The sequence below is a fragment of the Somniosus microcephalus genome, chromosome 1 (assembly GCF_052327205.1).
Source record: "Somniosus microcephalus isolate GS21.2 chromosome 1, FLI_Smic_1.0, whole genome shotgun sequence".
In the NCBI taxonomy this organism is placed as follows: domain Eukaryota; kingdom Metazoa; phylum Chordata; class Chondrichthyes; order Squaliformes; family Somniosidae; genus Somniosus; species Somniosus microcephalus.
In genome coordinates this window covers 336,343,258-336,362,862 of record NC_140987.1, presented here as the reverse complement: position 1 = coordinate 336,362,862, position 19,605 = coordinate 336,343,258, and the positions used below count along the sequence as shown (strand labels likewise).

General features: G+C 49.7%; 1 protein-coding gene across 1 annotated transcript in view; it reads left to right on the top strand.

The window, feature by feature from the left end:
• LOC147124920 (sodium- and chloride-dependent neutral and basic amino acid transporter B(0+)-like) overlaps positions 1 to 19,605 on the top strand; it is a 617,991-nt gene that overhangs the window by 46,766 nt on the left and 551,620 nt on the right. The window contains exon 3 of the mRNA XM_085988400.1: positions 8,442 to 8,448. Within this exon, the coding sequence (XP_085844526.1) occupies positions 8,442 to 8,448 (7 nt within the window). The remainder of the gene's footprint in view (positions 1 to 8,441; positions 8,449 to 19,605) is intronic.

Genomic DNA, 19,605 nt, shown 5'->3' with positions numbered 1-19,605 from the left:
AGAGGGGGGGAAGGAGTGCCGCAGGCCTGGCCCAATGGACCCCTGCGAAGGAAGGAAGGTAGGAAGAAGGTGAGCTCTCCCTCCCTCTCCCACCCCCTCAGCGTCTCTGTCTCTGTCTCTGTCTCTCTCTCTGTCTCTCTCTCTCTGTCTCTCTCTCTCTGTCTCTCTCTCTCTGTCTCTCTCTCTCTGGGGGAGAGAGAGAGCAACTGGGGGGAAGAGAGAGAGTGAGAGATGGGGGGAGAAGAGAGAGAGAGAGAGAGAGAGACTGGGGGGAGAAGAGAGAGAGAGAGACTGGGGGGAGAAGAGAGAGAGAGAGACTGGGGGGAGAAGAGAGAGATAGAGAGGCTGGGGGAGAAGAGAGACACAGAGAGACTGGGGGGGAGAGAGAGAGAGAGAGAGACTGGGGGAGAGAGAGAGAGAGAGACTGGGGGAGAGAGAGAGAGTCTCGGGGAGAGAGAGAGAGACTCGGGGGGCGAGAGAGAGACTGGGGGAGAGAGAGAGAGAATGGGGGAGAAGAGAGAGAGAGAGACTTGGGGGAGAGAGAGAGAGGGGGAGAGAGAGAGAGGGGGAGAGAGAAAGGGGGGAGAGAGAGAGAGGGGGAGAGAGAGAGAGGGGGAGAGAGAGAAAGGGGAGAGAGAGAGAGAGAGGAGAGAGAGAGGGGGAGAGAGGGAGGGGGCAGATAGAGAGGGGGAGAGAGGGGGAGAGAGAGGGTGAGAGAGAGGGGGAGAGAGGGGGAGAGAGGGGGGAGAGAGGGGGGAGAGAGGGGGAGAGAGGGGGGAGAGAGGGGGAGGGAGGGGAGGGAGGGGGAGGGAGGGGGGGAGAGGGAGGGGAGGGAGGGGGGGAGAGGGAGGGGGGAGAGTAGGGGAGGGAGGGGGAGAGAGGAGGAGGGTGATAGGAGAGAGGGGGAGGGAGGGGGGAGAAAGAGGAGGGAGGGGGAGAGAGTAGGAGGGAGGGGGCAGAGAGGGAGTGGGCAGACAGAGAGGGGGAGGGAGGGGGCAGACAGAGGGGGGAGGGAGGGGGCAGACAGAGGGGGGTGGGAGGGGGCAGGCAGAGAGGGGGAGGGAGGGGGCAGAGAGAGAGGGGGAGGGAGGGGGCAGAGAGAGAGGGGGAGGGAGGGGACAGACAGAGAGGCGGAGGGAGGGGGGCAGAGAGAGAGGGGGAGGGAGGGGGCAGAGAGAGAGGGGGAGAGAGAGGGGGCAGAGAGAGAGGGGGAGAGAGAGAGGGTGAGGCAGGTGGGAGAGGGGGAGAGAGCGAGGGTGAGGCAGGGTGGAGAGACAGGGGAGAGGGGTGGGGGAGAGGGGAGTGGAGGGGGAGGGGGGAGAGGGGAGGGGATGGGGGAGATGGGAGAGGGAGGGAGCAGGGGGGAGGGAAGGGGGAGGGGGAGGGGAGGGAGGGGGGAGGGGGAGGAGAGAGAGACAGAGGGAAGGAGAGAGAGAGCGTGAGTGGCCCGCGGCCGCAAATGGAGCCAAGCCCTGGGAACGGGCGTGAGCCGGCTTGAGGCTGTGAGAGACGGCCGGGCCCTATTGCCGGGGTAATCCTTCCCCCACTTCCCGCCCTCCACCCCCCCTCCACCCTCCCGAGCCCCGCCCTCCCGAGCCCCGGCCCCCCGCCTGAGCCGGCTTCAAGACCGCCGATTGCGGCTGGGTCTGCGCTGGAGCCAAGCCCCGGGAACGGGCGTGAGCCAGCTTGAGGCTGTGAGAGAGGGCTGGGCCCGGTTGCCGGGGTAACCCTTCCCCCCACTTCCCGCCCTCCCGAGCCCCGCCCCGCTCCCGAGCACCGGCCCCCCGCCTGAGCCGGCTTCAAGACCGCCGATTGTGGCTGGGCCTGCGCATTGCGCGGGGAAGAGTGAGAGAGAGACGCCGCCGCTCATCAGCACCTCAGAGCCGGCCGGTGCGCGACCTAGCGCGTCAGGCCCGGCCGGACTCATGTCGCGCTCCAGGCCGATGTTGACGCGCGCGCTGGCTCCCGCCCCGCCCGCCTTTACTAAGTTGGCGGCGATGGCTGCGCTCGCCTCAGTCCTGCGCCGCCAGCCTTTAGAAAGATGGCGGAGTTGTGCGGGCCGCTTGTTGAGCGGGACGGGAGGTGCCTAGCTCGTGCGTGGCTAGGCAACAGAGGCCCAGGCTTCGAGGCCTGCAAAAACGGTGAAAGGTAGGAAAATTATAGAGGTTAGAGAAAAGATTTACAAATTAATTATTTAAAAAAAAACAATTTGTGTTGTAAAAGCAACTTTTTTTTTGCTGGAAATCTAGATTTGAAAAGAAACATGCAGAAAGTGGGAAAAAGAAATGAAATGTTTGGAATCAAGATGGTGGCCACTCACCTCAGCTTAGAAGGATTAGGCCTGCCCACACACGCACTGATTGGTCAACCGTCAGGTGACTGAACTGTAGGATTGGTCAATCGTCACGTCACTCGACTCTAGGATGGCCCGCCCGCACGCGCAATGAACCCGCCCCCGTGACGCAGCGATTGGTCGACCGTCGCGTCGCTCGACTGTATGATTGTTCAACCTTGACGTCACTCGATGCTAATGAGCGGATAATGAGCGGAATTTTGAACATTTTTTGGATACCGTTGGCACAATTTTTGTCTCACCGAAAAGTAAATACGCTTATGACCGTTCCAGAAACGAAAAGTAAATACGCTTATGACCGTTCCGGAATTGTAAGCTTTCTTTTGATGTAACACACGTGTAGGTACGCTCTATAACTTTTGAGTGTATAGAGGACAGACAGACAGACAGAAGAGCTATTTTATATATTTCGATACATATTACATTCAATGAATCAGGGAACCTTTTATTGTACTAGCTAAATAATACAGGGATGAGCAATGCTGATATATCAACAACAACAACTTGTATTTAATTCGCACCATTATTGTAGTAAAATGTCCCAAGGTGCTTCACAGGAATATTATAAGAAAAAAAATTTGACACCAAGCCTCATAAGGAGAAATTAGGGCAAGTGACCAAAAGCTTGGTCAAAGAGGTAGTTTTAAGGAGCATCTTAAAGGAGGACAGAGAGGTAGTGAGGCAGAGAGGTTTAGGCAGGGAATTCCAGAGCTTAGGGCCTAGACAGCAGAAGGCACGGCCACCAATGGTTGAGCGATTATAACCAGGGATACTCAAAAGGGCAGAATGAGAGGAGCAGAGATATCTTGGGGGGGTTGTGGGGCTAGAGGAGATTACAGAGATATAGAGGGGTGAGGCCATGGAGGGATTTGAAAACAAGGATGAAACATAGAAACATAGAAACATAGAAGATAGGAGCAGGAGTAGGCCATTTGGCCCTGCGAGCCTGCTCCGCCATTCAATGAGATCATGGCTGATCATCCAAATTCAGTACCCTGTCCCTGCCTTCTCCCCATATCCCTTGATCCCTTTAGCCTCAAGAAATATATCCAACTCTTTCTTGAATATATTTAATGAACTGGCCTCCACCGCCCTCTGTGGCAGAGAATTCCACAGGTTCACCACTCTCTGGGTGAAAAAATTCCTCCTCATTTCAGTCCTAAATGGCTTACCCTTTATCCTTAGACTATGACCCCTGGTTCTGGACTCCCCCGGCCATCAGAAACATCCTTTCTGCATCTAGTCTGTCCAGACCTGTCAGAATTTTATAGGTTTCGATGAGATCCCCTCTCAATCTTCTAAACTCCAGTGAGTATAAGCCCAATCGACACAATCTCTCCTCGTACGTCATTCCTGCCATCCCAGGTATCAGCCTGGTGAATCTTCGCTGCACTCCCTCCATGGCAAGAACGTCCTTCCTCAGGTAAGGTGACCAAAACTGCACACAATAGTCAAGGTGCGGTCTCACCAAAGCCCTGTACAACTGCAGCAAGACATCCTTGTTCTTGTACTCGAACCCTCTTGCTACGAAGGTCAACATACCATTTGTCTTCTTAACCGCCTGCTGCACCTGCATGCTTACCTTCAGCGACTGGTGCACAATAACACCCAGGTCTCTTTGCACTTCCCCTTCTCCCAATCTATTGCCATTCAAATAATAACCTGCCTTCCTGTTTTTGCCACCAAAGTGGATAACCTCACATTTATCCACATTATAGTGCATTTGCCATGTTTCTGCCCAATCACCCAACCTGTCCAAATCATACTGGAGTTTCATGACATCCTCCTCACAGCTTACCCTCCCACCCAGCTTTGTGTCATCTGCAAATTTGGAGATATTACATCCAATTCCCTCGTCCAGATCTTTAATATATATTGTGAACAGCTGTGGTCCTAGGACCGATCCTTGCGGTACCCCACTAGTCACTGCCTGCCACTCGGAAAACGACCCGTTTATTCCAACTCTTTGCTTTCTGTCTGCCAACCAGTTCTCTATCCAAGTCAATACCTTGCCCCCAATCCCATGTGCCTTAATTTTGCACGCTAATCTCTTATGTGGGACCTTATCGAAAGCCTTCTGAAAGTCCAAATACACCACATCCACTGGTTCTCCCTTATCTATTTTACCAGTTACATCCTCAAAAAATTCCAGTAGATTTTGAAATCGAGGTTTTGCTTAACCAGGAGCCAATGTAGGTCAGCAAGCAGAGGGTTGATTGGTGAATGGGATTTGGTGCGAGTTAGGACATAGGCAGCCGAGTTTTGGATGACCTCAAGTTTACATAGGGTAGGACGTGGGAGGCAGGCCATGATTGCATTGGAATACTCAAGTCTAGAGGTAACAAAGGCATGGATGAGGGTTTCAGCAGCAGATGAAATGAGGCAAGGGCTGAGATGGGCGACGTTACGGAGCTGGAAATAAGTGGTCTTAGTTCTGCAGCGGATATGTGGTCAGAAGCTCATCTCAGGGTTAAATATTACACCAAGGCTGTGAACAGTGTAGTACTGCCTCAGTTTGATGTAAGAACATAAGAACATAATAAGAACGTAAGAAATAGGAGCAGGATTAGGCCATTTGTCTCTTCGAGGCCTGCTCCACCATTCAATAAGATCATGGCTGATCTTGTACCTAATCTCCACTTTCCTGCACTATCCCCTTATCCCTTGAATCCCTTAATATTCAAAAATCTATTGACCTCTGTCTTGAGTATGCTCAACAACTGAGCCTCCACAGCCCTCTGGGGTAGTGAATTCCAAAGATTCACCACCCTCGGAGTGAAGAAATTTCTCCTCATCTGAGTTCTAAATGGCTGACCCCTTATTCTGAGGCTCTGACCCCTGGTTCTGGACTCTCCAGCCAGGGGAAACATCCGCCCTGCATCTACCCTGACAAGTCCTGTAACAATTTTGTATGTTTCAATGAGATTTCCTCTCAGTCTTCTAAACTCCAGAGAATATGCGCCTAGTCTACTCAATCTCACCTCATAGGACAATCCCCCATCCCAGTAACCAGACTGATGAACCTTTGTTGCACTCCCTCTATGGCAAGTATATCCTTCCTTAGGTAAGGACATCAAAACTGTACACTATACTCCCGGTGTGGTCTCACCAGGGCCCTATATAATTGCAGTAAGACGTCTTTATTCTTAGACTCAAATCACAGAAATCACAGAAACCCCACAATGCAGATGGAGGCCATTTCGGCCCATCGAGCCTGCACCAACACATATCCCACCCGATCCCCGTAACCCCTACACCAACACATATCCCACCCTATCCCCGTAACCCCACGTATTTAATCCCACTAACACTAAGGGTCAATTTATCATAGCCAATCAACCTAACCCGCACATCTTTGGACTGTGGGAGGAAACCGGAGCACCCGGAGGAAACCCACGCAAACACGGGGAGAATGTGCAAAATCCTCTTGTAATACAGGCCAACATACCATTTGCTTTCCTAATTGCTTACTGTACCTGCATGCTAACTTTCAGTGATTCATGTACAAGGACACCCAGGCCCCTCTGAACACCAACATTTCCCAATCTCTCACCATTTCAAAAATACTCTGTTTTTCTATTTTTCCTACCAAAGTAGATAATTTCACATTTCTCCACGTTATATTCCATTTGCCATGTTCTTGCTCACTCACTTAGCCTGCCTATATCTCCTTGAAGCCTCCTTGCATCCTCCTCACAACTTACATTCCCACCCAGCTTTGTTTCATCTGCAAATTTGGATATATTACATTTGGTCCCCTCATCCAAATCATTGATGTAGATTGTGAATAGCTGAGGCCCAAGCACTGATCCTTGCAGTACCCCACTAGTTACAGCCTGCCAACCCGAAAATGACCCGTTTATTCATACTCTCTGTTTTCTGTCTGTTAACCAATTGTCAATCCATGTTAGTATATTAACTCCAATCCCATGAGCCCTAATTTTGTTGAATAACCTCTTGTGTGGCACCTTATTAAATGCCGTCTGAAAATCCAAATACACCACATCCACTGGTTCCCCCTTATCTATTCTGCTAGTTACAACTTCAAAAAACTCTAGCAGATTTGTCAAACACGTTTTCCCATTCATAAATCCGTGTTGACTCTGCCCAATCCTATTATTATTTTCTAAGTGCCCTGTTACCACATCCTTAATAATAGATTCTAGCATTTTCTCTACTACTGATGTCAGTTCCCCATTTTCTCTCTCCCTCCTTTCTTAAATAGTGGCGTTACCTTTGCCGCCTTCCAATCCCCAGGAACCATTATGGAAACTACAGAATTTTGGAAAATGACAACCAATGCATCCACTCTCTCTGTAGCCACCTCTTTCAAAACCCTAGAATGTAGGCCATCAGGTCCAGGGGGTTTATCAGCTTTCAGTCCCATTAATTTCTACAGTAATTTTTTTTTACTAATACTAATTTCTCTCTGTTCCCCATTCTCGCTAGAGCCTTGGTTCTCCCCTATTTCCGGGAAGTTAGGGAAAGAGATAGAGTCAGCAGCTAGGGAACAGAGTTTGTGGCGGGGTCCAAAAACAACAAGAACATTAGAACATAAGATTACGGCATTCGGCCCCTCGAGCCTGCTCCGCCATTCAATAAAATCATGGCTGCTTCTGGGGAAGGTGGGACCTGTACAAGTTGGGATGGGATGCACCTGAACCGGAACGGGACCAACATCCTTGCGGGGAGGTTTGCTAGTACTGTTGGGGGGGGGGGGTGGTCAAGCTAACTTTGCAGGGTGACGTGATACAGAGTGGAGCTATAGTAGGTAGTGATGCACAGCCAAATATAGAGGTAAAAACTAGTCAGCCTGGAAGGCAGAGCAAATATGTAATGGCACAAGGGAGTATAGCAAGGCTGGATGGCATTTATTTTAATGCAAGGAGTCTTGCGAATAAGGCAGATGAATTGAAGGTGTTGATGAAAACATGGGAGTGTGATATTGTTGCTATCAGTGAGACATGGTTGAGGGAGGGGCAGGACTGGCAGCTCAATATTCCGGGGTATAGAATCTTCAGGCGAGACAGAGGGGGGTGTAAAAGAGGAGGGGGTGTCACAATATTAATCAAGGAGTCAATTACTGCTGTAAGGAGGGATGATATCTTAGCAGGTTCCTCCAATGAGGCCATATGGGTAGAACATAAAAACAAAAAGGGGGCAAGCACTTTGCTGGGAGATATTTAGGCAAATCTCAGAGAAGTGTTGAAATAATAGGGTAATAATAGTAGGGGATTTCAACTTCCCCAATATTAACTGGGATAGTAAGAGTGTGAAAGACTTAGAGGGTGCGGAATTCTTAAAGTGCATCCAGGAGAGCTTTTTGAGCCAGCATGTAGAAAGTCCTACAAGAGAGGAGGCGGTACTGGACCTAATTCTAGGGAATGTGGCCGGTCAAGTGGTAGATGTGTCAGTAGGAGAGCATTTTGGTGACAGTGACCATAATTCGGTGAGATTTAAGGTAATCATGGAAAAGGACAAAGATGGACCGGAAATAAAGGTTGTAAATTGGGGGAAGGCCGATTTTAATATGATAAGGCAGGATCTGGCCAAAATGGACTGGGATCAGCTACTTGTAGGAAAATCCACATCAGAGCAATGGGAGCCTTTCAGAAAGGAAATAGAGAGAGTACAACACCAACATGTTCCCGTAAAGGTCAAGGGTGGGACCAACAAGCCCAGGGAACCCTGGATGTCAAGGAATATATAAGAATGAATTAGGAAAAAAAGGGAGGCTGTTGGCAGATACAAAGGACTAAAAACAGTGGAAGCCTTAGAGGAGTATAGAAAGTGCAGGTGGGTACTTAAAAAAGAAATTAGAAGAGCGAAGAGGGGGCATGAAAAAACACTGACGGGCACAATAAAGGAAAATTCCAAGGTGTTTTATAAGTATATTAAGGGCAAGAGGATAACCAGAGAAAGAGTAGGGCCCATTAGGGACCAAAGTGGCAATCTGTGTGTAGAGCTGGAAGATGTAGGTGAGGTTTTAAATTAATATTTTGCATCTGTGTTCACTATGGAGAAGGGTGATGTAGGCATAGAAATCAGGCAGGGGGATTGTGATATACTTGAACAAATTAATACTGAGGGTGGAGGTACTAGCAGTTTTAGCAGGCTTAAAAGTGAAGAAATCCCCAGGGCCTGATGAGATGTATCCCAGGCCGCTGTGTGAGGCAAGGGAGGAGATTGCAGGGGCTCTGACACAAACTTTCAGCATTTGGTGTTGGGATCACGCTGGAGGTGGCCATTTCCACCCGGCACCTCCCCTTTCAGCATTCCGTAGGGGCCGCTCCCTCCACAACACCCTTGTCCACTCCGCAATCACCCTCAACACCCTTTCCCCTTTGCCCCGCACCTTCCCGTGCAAGCGCAGGAGATGCAACACATGCCCTTATACCTGCCCCCCTTCCCACTGTCCAGGGCCCCAAACACCCCTTCCAGGTGAAACAGCAATTTACTTGTACTTCTCGCAATTTAATATACTGTATTCGCTTCTCACGATGTGGTCTCCTCTACATTGAGGAGACCAAACGCAGATTGGGTGACCGCTTTGCGGAACACCTCCGTTCAGTCCATAAGGGGGACCCCGAGCTTCCGGTCGCCTGTCATTTTAATTCACCGCTCCACTCCCACTCAGACCTTACCATCCTCGGCCTCTTGCATTGTTCCACGGATTTCAGCGTAAGCTCGAGGAACAGCACCTCATCTTTGGATTAGGCACTTTACAGCCTTCCGGACTCAACATAGAATTCAACAATTTCAGATCATAACCTCAGCCCCTATCATATATATATATATTTTATCCACACTTTTTGTCTGTCTTTTTTTCTTCTCCCCCACATGGCAGCAGTCTTTCATTCTGCCAGCACAATTTACACTTCATCTAGAGCCATCCTTTGTTTCTTAACCTGTCCCATTACTAGCTCCTTTTGCCTTGAATATCTCTTAATGTCTCTTAATCTCTTCAGCCTTCCATCCTATCACAGACCTTCCCTTTTGTTCTTTCATTCCCTCCCCCACTTTCCCAGCCTCTTCACTTGCTTAAAAATCTGTTCCATTTCCTGCTATTTTCCAGTTCTGACGAAAGGTCATCGACCTGAAACGTTAACTCTGTTTCTCTCTTCACAGATGCTGGCTGACCTGCTGAGTTTCTCCAGCATTTTCTGTTTTTATATCAATCTAATAACCTTCTCTGAACTGCCTCCAATGCAAGTTTATCCCTCCTTAAATAAGGAGACCAAAACTGTATGCAGTACTCTAGGTGTGGTCTCACCAATGTCCTGTACAGCTGTAGCAAGACTTCCCTACATTTTTAACCCATCCTCCTAGCAATAAAGGACAACATTCCATTTGCCTTCCTAATTACTTGCTGTACCTGCATGCTAACTTTTTGTGTTTCCTGTACGAGGACCCCCAGATCCCTCTGTATTGCAGCATTCTGTAGTCTCTCGCCATTTAAATAATATTTTGTTTTTCTATTGTTCCTACTGAAGTGGATAACGTCACATTTTCCCACATTACACCCCATCTGCCAAAGTTTTGCCCACTCAGTTAACCTATCTGTATCCCTTTGCAGAATCTCTTGGCTCGATTTTCATTGAGCCGTGGAGTTGGGCTTGGAGGCGTGCGAGGGGTTAAAATCGCAAAAACTGGTGGGCGGGACCCCCCGCCTGGTTCCCGACTCCGAGCAATTTTAACTCAGGCGTGCCTGATGGTACCGACTCCGTCCTGCATCCAACAGGCGGGACTGGTCTTTAAGGCCCTTAATTGCCACTAAATGGCCTCTATAATCCTATTTTAACAGGCTCTTGCAACTTTAATCCTTTTCCCACGTAAAACACACCTGGTGGGAAACACAAATGTGAAACCTGGCGGGAGCACTATTGCATTGCTGACTATCAACTGCAGGTCAACCATTAAAGAGGAGATTTGATCAGCCATCATTTGCAGGTGGCAGGACTTAGTGGTCTCAGGTCTGGGGCAACTTGTACAAGGCTTAACCACACCTGTGGAAGGTTGGAGCCTCACACCCATCTCCAGTGTGACGTCCTGGGAAACACCTCTCGCCACCTTCACTCAGCACGTCCTCAAAGGAGGCATATGCCAGAAGCATGGGGGCCATTTATTTCCTTCCCACCTGGGCATTAGAGGGGCTCGAGCACCAGCCGCGGCACCGGCAGAACCAGGAACAACAGCAGCACCAGCAACAGCAGCAGCAGCAGGAGCACCAGGCTGCTGCTCACCCACCTGAGGCTGCACAGGCCAGAAGGGGCCAGCGCCTGGAAGCCCGTCAGCGCAGGAGATACCCCCCAAACAGGGTCTACAGACACAGGGTCAGCTACCTCATCATGTGTGAGCAGCAGTGCCAAAGGCGGCTTTGACTTTCACGAGAGGTAGTGACTGACATCTGCGCAATGCTACAGCAAGACCTGCTGCCCAGAGGACCAGGTGGGAAAGCATTACCAGTGGCCATCAAAGTCACCACCGCACTCTACTTTTTTGCCTCAGGCTCATTCCAGGGATCAGCAACAGACATCAGCGGCATCTCCCAGGCGGCCGCGCACACTTGCATCATGCAGGTAACCGATACCCTCTTTGCCCTCGTGCACAATCACATCCATTTCTCCAAGGATCGAGCAAGTGGTTGGATTAGCTCATCTGGCAGGCTTTCTAAGGGTGCAGAGCATCGTTGACTGCACACATGTGGCCCTTAGGGCACCCCATCGCAATCCAGGTATTTTTGTCAACCGCAAGGGCTTCCACTCCCGTAACATTCAGCTGGTGTGTGACCACAAGAAGGAGATTTTGCATGTTTGTGCCAAGTACCCTGGCAGTTGCCATGACTCCTTCATACTGTGCCAGTCTAGTGTGCCTCCGCTATTTAGTCCACCAGACCAACTTAACGGATGGCTACTTGGAGACAAGGGCTATCCCCTGAGGACGTGGCTGATGATGCCGTTGAGGAGGCCAGCCAACGAAGCTGAGCAGCGCTACAACTCCAGCCACATTTCCACCAGATCTATTATCGAGCAAACCATCGGTTTGCTGAAGATGCGCTTCAGATGCCTGGATAGATCAGGTGGAGCCCTGCAGTACTCAGCAGCCAGGGGCTCCAGAATCGTTGTGGTTTGCTGTGCACTTCACAACATAGCACAGCGTCGTGGCTTGCAGATTCCTGAGGACCAAGTGGCTCTTCACATATCCTCCTCAGATGAGGAGGAGGAGGGTGAAAACGAACATCCTGCAGAGGCCCATCAACCAGCGGCAGCATTACGCGAGAACATTGCTGCCCGGGATGCAGGAAACGCACTCATCCTGACCAGATTTGCTTAGCCTAGTCAATCAAACACTTTTGCCTCGCAGCTTTTTACCTGAGCATCAACAATGGCCAAGACCCTGTAGATTCCTAGCTATTTGACCAGCATATTGACAATTGCAAGTAATCCTAAGCCCTCAATGTGAAAGTCCCATTCGCGAAATGACACACGCCACAACTACAGCAGCAGCCATCAGGTTTTTTATTAACATTATTAATCTGATGGCTTTTTCTAACAATACATCAAATTTCACCCAAGTGACTATTCTTGTGACTACTTGTGCTTTATCTTCCTCTTATGCGTGCTCCTACGTAATGCTTCCCCTGTGGCTTCAGCAGATGTGGAAGCCACTTGGCTCACTTTCCTGCTGCTCTTGTCTCGACACCTTTGGCGGGCGTCCTCTGGGGTTGTGAGCCTGTGAGGGCTTGTCAACAGTCTGCTGCTCCTGCGGATGTGCAGGGGTTGAGACGCCGATCTCAGTTGGGTGTGCACTCCAGTGGGGCTCTGACCGAGGGCTATGCAGTGGCATGGAAGTGTGAGCACTTGGAGAGGAACCCCCACATCCTTGAGGTCTGCCACCAACCTCCGTCTCATGGGTCAGGTCCCCCTCCGCGCCTGCAAGCGGCTGGAGAGCACCTTGCTGTACACCAAGGGGGGCATGGGGACCCGTATCTGCAATGGCAGTTCTACTCAGAAGGACTTCCATGAAGGTCTGGTTTCTCTGTTCAATAGATGCCCATCGCTCCTCAAGAGATGTCATTCTATTCTGAACAATGACCATGTTTTCCATACCCTGGCAACTAAGCTCCTCCATGGCCGTAGCCCTCCTCTCTACCATAGCCATCCTCCTGTATGGTAGCCAGCCTTACCACAGAGGTAGCAATCGTTTCCACGGAGGTATCCATCCTTTCTGTGTTGATGCGTTCATGTGCCAATGCCTCCACAAATGCTCTGCTCATGTTCATTATGGACTCCTCCATTCGCTCCACACTCGCAGCGACCCTAGAGACAAAACCTGCCAGAGACTCCTGCATCTGTGCCTGAAGTTCCATCACCTCTGATCTTATGGATGGATCCAGAGGCAAAGGGTCGACATGCTGCTGAGCCGAGCTGGCAGAGTCCTGTGCCCTCCGACTAGGACTCTCCACTGCTGGCCCTGTTTCCACAATCTGCTGATGCTCAATTGTGAGCTGTGATACACCAGGTGACAACACTACTCTATGTCCCGAAGGTCCCACCGAGGTGTGAGTGTCTGTGCTGGTGCTGGGTGTGTTGAATTCTGCTGACGCTGCGCCCTCAGAGGTTGCAGCTACCTCTGAGGAGTCTGGCTGCTCAGCTTCTTCTTCCTGGCTAGGGGGGACGGATGCTTGTGATGGTCCTGTGGGGGAGTAAAGGAAAGAGTCAGAGATGTGATGCAAAGGCTACATGCACATAGCTTTTTACAGATGCTCATGTCCATCTGTTACAGCTTCACAATCATTATCAGCGACTCATGCAATGTCAAAGAGAGAGATGGGAAACTTTTCTATCACCAGCTTGCTGTGTTGCACCCATCCGTCCATCCCCCACGCACAAATCATCCTCAATGCCCATGATTTCCAGGACGGTCTCCTCCCAGGGGGTCAGGTGGGCTATTGAGGGTGGCGCTCCTCCTGTCCTGGCTCGCTCTCTCTTGTTGTGAGCTCTCTTTTCCTGCAATGAGGGAGACAAGTGGAGGTTGAGTGAGAATGAAGGAGTGAGTGTAGAGATTGCATAGCTTAGATAGTTAGATGGAGACAAAGATGGAGTGAGGTTGCAAGACCAAGGGCCCACCCTGTGTGTTGTTACTTGTGTTCAAAGCATCAGATTGTTAGGGAGTGTGAGGGCTGCATGGTCGAATAGTTATGTGAATGTGAGCATAGAGAGAGAGGGAATGGGTAAGGGTGCATGGATGTCAGTGTCAAGTGGGATGTGAAGGAAGAGATTGTTAAAGCTGAGTGCTGGTGAGGAAAGGCAATGGGGATCAGATTGAGGGTGATGGGAAATTCATACTCACTTTTCCAGTGTGCTGAAGGTCATGAAATCTTTTCCTGCACTGTATCCAGGTTCTGCGGGTGACTCCCAAGGAGTTGCCCTCCTTAGCCATCTGCATCCACATGGCCTTGGTCTAAGTGGGAGGCTTCTTCCTCCCTGATGAAGGGAACAAGACCTCCCTGTTGGCCCTAGCCCCATCCACCAATGCCTGCAGTGCTGCCTCGTCAAAGCGAGGAGCTGCTCTTGCCCTCCCGCTTGTCGTCTTTCCTTCAGGTCCCTCTGACACCAAATGGAGGAAGCTTGGAAGCCTGCAGAAGAAGCAAGGCTTGCTGTGGACCGTAAATACAGCAGCAATGATGACACCATCGGAGGGGACTTTCAGTCATGAAAAACCCATTTGCAAAGGCTTCCCACACATTGCAAATCAATTGGCCAATTGAGTGAAAATTGTATCAATCTCCCACATCTATTTAGATTCGTGTGGGAAACACGAAATTCGGATAACACGACAACAGCCCGCACCTGAGTTAAAATCAAGCACTTTGCATCCTCCTCACAACTTGCTTTCCCACCTATCTTTGTATAGCCAGCAAATTTGGCTACAGTTCACTCGATCCCTTCATCCAAGTTGTGGAAAGAAACCACTCGGAGTCACGGGTAGTCTGCGATATGAGAGAAACTTTATTACAAGCGTTCAGCGTACCGAAGTGTCTCAAATTTACAATGGTTGTCGCAGTATATTTATACATAATCAATCTGCTACTAATAATTGTTCAACTGTTAATTACTGGTTACGTAGGCTTTGGCAGATGCTGCCCGCTATCCCAACTGTCCCAGACCAAGGTCCTTACATCTGCCTTTCTGCAGTTTTGTTTATTTTATCCAATCTCCAGTTTCCATTATCTTTGTTCATTGTTCCTGATTCAAGGTTTCGTGGAGAAACTTTATTACAACTATTGCTACTGTTAAATGCTGACACTACGCTTTGGTATAATTTTGGTCAAGCTTTGCATCATAACTTGCAGTTAGTTACATTTTAACAGCATAGCTTCTAATGCAACTATAATACACATTTAAAGGTTATCCAAACCTATAGGTTACCCTATCAGTCCCTCCTGTTGGCCCCTGGTCAGACCTCATCTGATCCAGGTAGGACATATCTAAATCCCTGAATTCTTGACCTGCTGGATTGTCCAGGGATTCAACTGGACTCCCGCAAGTGTCAAATTTGGCTACAGTACACTCGGCCCTTTCATCCAAGTCATTAATATAGATTGTAAATAGTTGAGGCCCCAGCACTGATCCCTGTGGCACCCCACTAGTTACAGTTTGCCAACCTGAAAATGACCAATTTATTCCGGCTCTCTGCCGACTCTCTGTTTTCTGTTAGTTAGCTTTATCAGGGGAAGGCAGCAGCAGCCAACTTCCTGGCACCAGGGGTGGTTCTGCTGCACAGGACAGGAGGAAAAAGAGGGTTTGAGCTATAGTGATAGGTGTAGTGTATGTACCCGTCTACCTTTAAGAGAACTATTGTATGTAACCGTTCACCTTTAAGAGAACGACTTTAGGTGTGGCACTACTTGTTTGGCTTCTGTATACTGTAATACCGACGGTGACCACACCGGTATATAAGTGTTGCGGCATGATTCCTTGGGCAGATTCGCCCTGACCTTCGAATAGTAAAGACCTGTTTGTTTGTTATTCCTGAAGTCTGTGCCGTTATTAACTGTACAACCCACAGACTTTACAGTGGCGACGAGTCCGATCGTACCCTGCGGCAAGACTACCAAAGCAACTAAAGAGCGTCGAAGAGAGGCAACCGCCCTCGTCGTTCTGCTGGAAGAAAACACGAGGCTGCAGCAATAGAAAGGAGGAAGACTTTAGCAACAAAAGCTTCCAGCAGCAACAGGCACTGACTACCCTTCTACCACGGTGCGGAGTGAGCCGATCAGCAGGAAACAAGGCGGCCGCGGAGACTGTGAGTAGGGGAAAGTGTAAAGAATATCCGGAGGATAAGGGCTGTGCACTCGACCACGGTCGAGGGGGAGTGGAGCCGGTCAGAAAGTCGGGTCCAACGGCGTCGTGAGACAGCCGGACCGCGATCGGCGGGAAAAAGCCGGGCAGCGACCGAAGCCATGAAGCGCTGAGACCGGGAGCTGGCGCGGGAAGAGAGAAACTCAGCCGCAGCCGGGGAGGGAAGCACCGGACTGCGTGAGGGCTGGGAGGCGAACGGGAACAGAGCGTGTGGGAGAGGCAGAGCCGACCAAAGGAGGCTGCGCGAGAGCCTGTCCAGCGGCTGAACTGTTCTCCACCAACGGGGTACCCAGCGCCGGTAGAGCCGAGTGTGCGGGAGAGAGAGAGACAGAGCCGAGCAAGGGGAGAGAGACTGCGCGAGAGCCAGTCCAGCGGCTGAACTGTCCTCCACCAACGGGGTACCCAGCGCCGGTAGAGCCGAGTGTGCGGGAGAGAGAGAGACAGAGCCGAGCAAGGGGAGAGAGACTGCGCGAGAGCCAGTCCAGCGGCTGAACTGTTCTCCAGCAACGGGGTACTCCGCGCCGGTAGAGCCGAATGTGTGGGAGAGAGACGGAGCCGAGCAAGGGGAGAGAGACTGCGCGAGAGCCAGTCCAGCGGCTGAACTGTTATCCGTGAACGGGGTGTACCCCGCGCCGGTAGAGCCGTGCGAGCGGGAGAGAAAGACAGAGCCGTGTAAGGGGAGCTGTGCGGAAGCCAGCCAGCGGCTGAACCTGTCCACTGTGGGGAAAGCGTACCCCTTCCACCAGGGAAGAAACGCGGGAAGCCATTAGGCGGAGAAGACGACAGACGCGGGAGACCGCCATTGAAGGGGCGGGGAGAGAAGGAAAGAGCGGGAAACCGCCATTTTCGCGGGAAAAACCGCCATCTTAGAAATAAATAAATAATAAATAAGAATTTAAAGAAATGCTTGTGCTGCTCCCAAGGAAAGGAAGATGCCTAAGCGAGGGAATATTAACGATTTTAATTCTGAGATAGAAGACTGGGCCACGTACGTGGAACGCATCGAGATCTATTGTGAAGCCAACAAAATAGAGGAAGACGACAAAGCGATAACATTGCTAAACTCGATGGGCGCAAAGACATACGGGCTCTTGAAGCATCTACTAGCACCAGCTAAACCGGCGGATCAGACTTTCGAAGGGATTGTGGCTGTTCTGAAGGACCACTTGAACCCCACACCGTTGATGTTGGCTGAACGATTCAAATTCTATGCAAGAACGCAACGGAAAGACGAAAGCAACGCGGAATATTTGGTCGAACTGCGTAGGCTAGCGAAATGCTGCCAGTTCGGAGGGAATCTGACAGAGGCACTGCGAGACAAGTTCGTATGTGGATTGTCCAAGGAAGGGACACAAAAGCGACTACTCGAAGAGAACGACCTCATACTTGACAGGGCTGTCCTTATAGCCGCATCGCACGAAGCCGCAGCGAAAGGAACGGCGGAAATGCAGCTAAAGGCGGCGGCACTCGGGGTGGACCAAATTACCTCAAGTACAACAAAATGCTATCGTTGTGGGAAGACAACACACGATCAGAATCAATGCTGGTTTAAGAACCAAGAATGTAGGAAATGTGGCAAACTGGGTCACATCGCTAAGGTATGCCGGTCAGGGAAGAAGACCAACAACCAAAGGAAGCCACCACAAGAAAAGTACAACAAGGTACACAAGGTGGCTGAGAAGAGTTCAGACAAACAGAATTCAGACTCAGACCCAAACAGCCAGGAGCTGGGTAGTCTGAGAATTCACAATGTGAGTAAGGAAGCTGACCTACAAACTATCTGGGTCATACTAAAAATAGCTGGAGTCCAAGTAAGAATGGAGTTGGACACTGGATCAGCTCTATCAGTCATAAATCGAAGGGACTACCACCGGCTATTCTCTCACATACCCTTAAGAAATACCAAGTTCGTATTGCAGACATACACGGGGCATAAGGTATACCCCATGGGGAAGATAAGAGTCAAGGTGAGAGATAGGGGTAAAGAACACCCAAGAATGAACTTGTACGTATTATCTGAGGGAGGACCACCACTTCTAGGACGAGAGTGGATCAAGAAAATAGACATGGAATGGCACTATCTAAAAGCCATAATGAGTGAGGACTCGGTGCAAGCTATCAGCTCAGATTCTGAAACGGATGACGATAAGACCAACTCAAATATGGAAGACAAGGCTAAAATGAACTTGCCGACTATGGTGGAGAAAACGAAGACATGCATAAAGGCTTATGCTACCGAGAAGAATAAAGCTTCAGAGCAGAACTCCAGTTTGACAGAGAATTCTGAGCCTGTTCAAGTTAAGGACTTATCCACGACGGAAGAACACCGAACTCGGACTCAAACTTATTTCAAAGTACGACAACAATTAGAACAGTTGAGTTACCGTCTCGTACAAGAGATGAAAACAATGGAAAAGTTCTGGGACACCGAATGGGAGAACCTGGAAAGACAGCAGAGGCAGCTAGCTCAAGCAAAGAGCGACCATAGAGCCATCGTGATCAATTACCGATCACATCTCCCTTATGATGTTCAGGAGTTAGAATATTTGCATGATCTAGAGATACAGCATAAAGGCAAACCACGCTACACTGAGGATTTTGTTCTGCAATTGGAGACGGAGCTAGTGCAGGCAAGGTTAAGAGAAGCTGAATCGCAGTGTGCACTTAAAGATATGCAGAAAAAAATCTTGGACATGGAAAAGAGAAACGCTTCTTTACCTGATGTGAATAATGTGGCCATGTTGCAAGAGGAGCTTATAGGGGCGAAACTGAAAGAAGCTAAGCAAAGGATGTTGGAACTTGAAACACAGAACCAAATCAGCAGTAACCAGCTATGTCGAGCAGAGAAGGAGTGCTATGGTCTACATGAGAAGGTGCAATATCTCTCAGCCCAGAATAAGGGACGACTCACTCAGTTAAATGAAAGTAATCGGAAAATGGCTGAGATAGACTGCAAGAATAAAGAAGATTTGATGGCAGTGAGACTTCGAGAGGCAGATAGCACAGCAGCCTTGGCTGAACTCCAACAGGAAATTGCGAAAGAAGCAAAAGAGGAATCTTCAGGAAGCCAGGATGTTATTCCAGTTCTTCTCTACGACTCCTTACAAGCAGAGTGTGAGAAGTTGAAAGAACAGTATGAACAGGCCCAGGCTACAATTCTGGAGGGGGTTAACTCGGCAACCTCCGAAAAGCTAGTTTCAGTAGAAGCATATGAACAACTAAAGGTTGAACATGAGCAAGAAGTCCAAAGGCTGCAGGAAATTCTTGATGAGCTCAAGGCCAAGACAGACTCATCGGTAGAAGTTCCATCCATAGATGAGAAATTAGAGGTGAAAGACATGGCAGAACATGAAAGACAAGATGTCCAAGAACTCATAAAAATATTGAAGGAAACCCAAGACAAATATGAGGCGGCAATGACCGAGGTTCAACGACTTGAAGAACAAATTCAACTGGGAATCCTTTCAGTGGAAGGAAAGGAAACTGTAAGAAACACAGAGACTGTAAGAATGGTCCCTGAACATGAGCTAGAGAGCATCAGGGCGCAACTTTTCCGAGCGCTGAAAGCCAAAGTACAAGAGGAACAGAAGGTGGAAGCATTGGAGGAAAAGGTGGATGAAATGGAGAAGACTCTGATCCACAGTGTTCCTGTAGAAGAGTTAACGGTAAGCCAACTCCTTCATATGCTGAGGGAAAAGACTCTGCAATGGGTACAATCTGAACACGAGCTTCAATCTTCAACGGGAAGGAGTTCGGAGCTCTCAAAAGTTTGGGAAATAGCTGAGGTTGCTGATGCGCTATCAATTACTCATAAAAGACTGAGAGTTAGAAGAGTAACTAAAGGCTTTTATTAACAAAAAGAATGAAGGTCTGCCTCGAGTGGTCGAC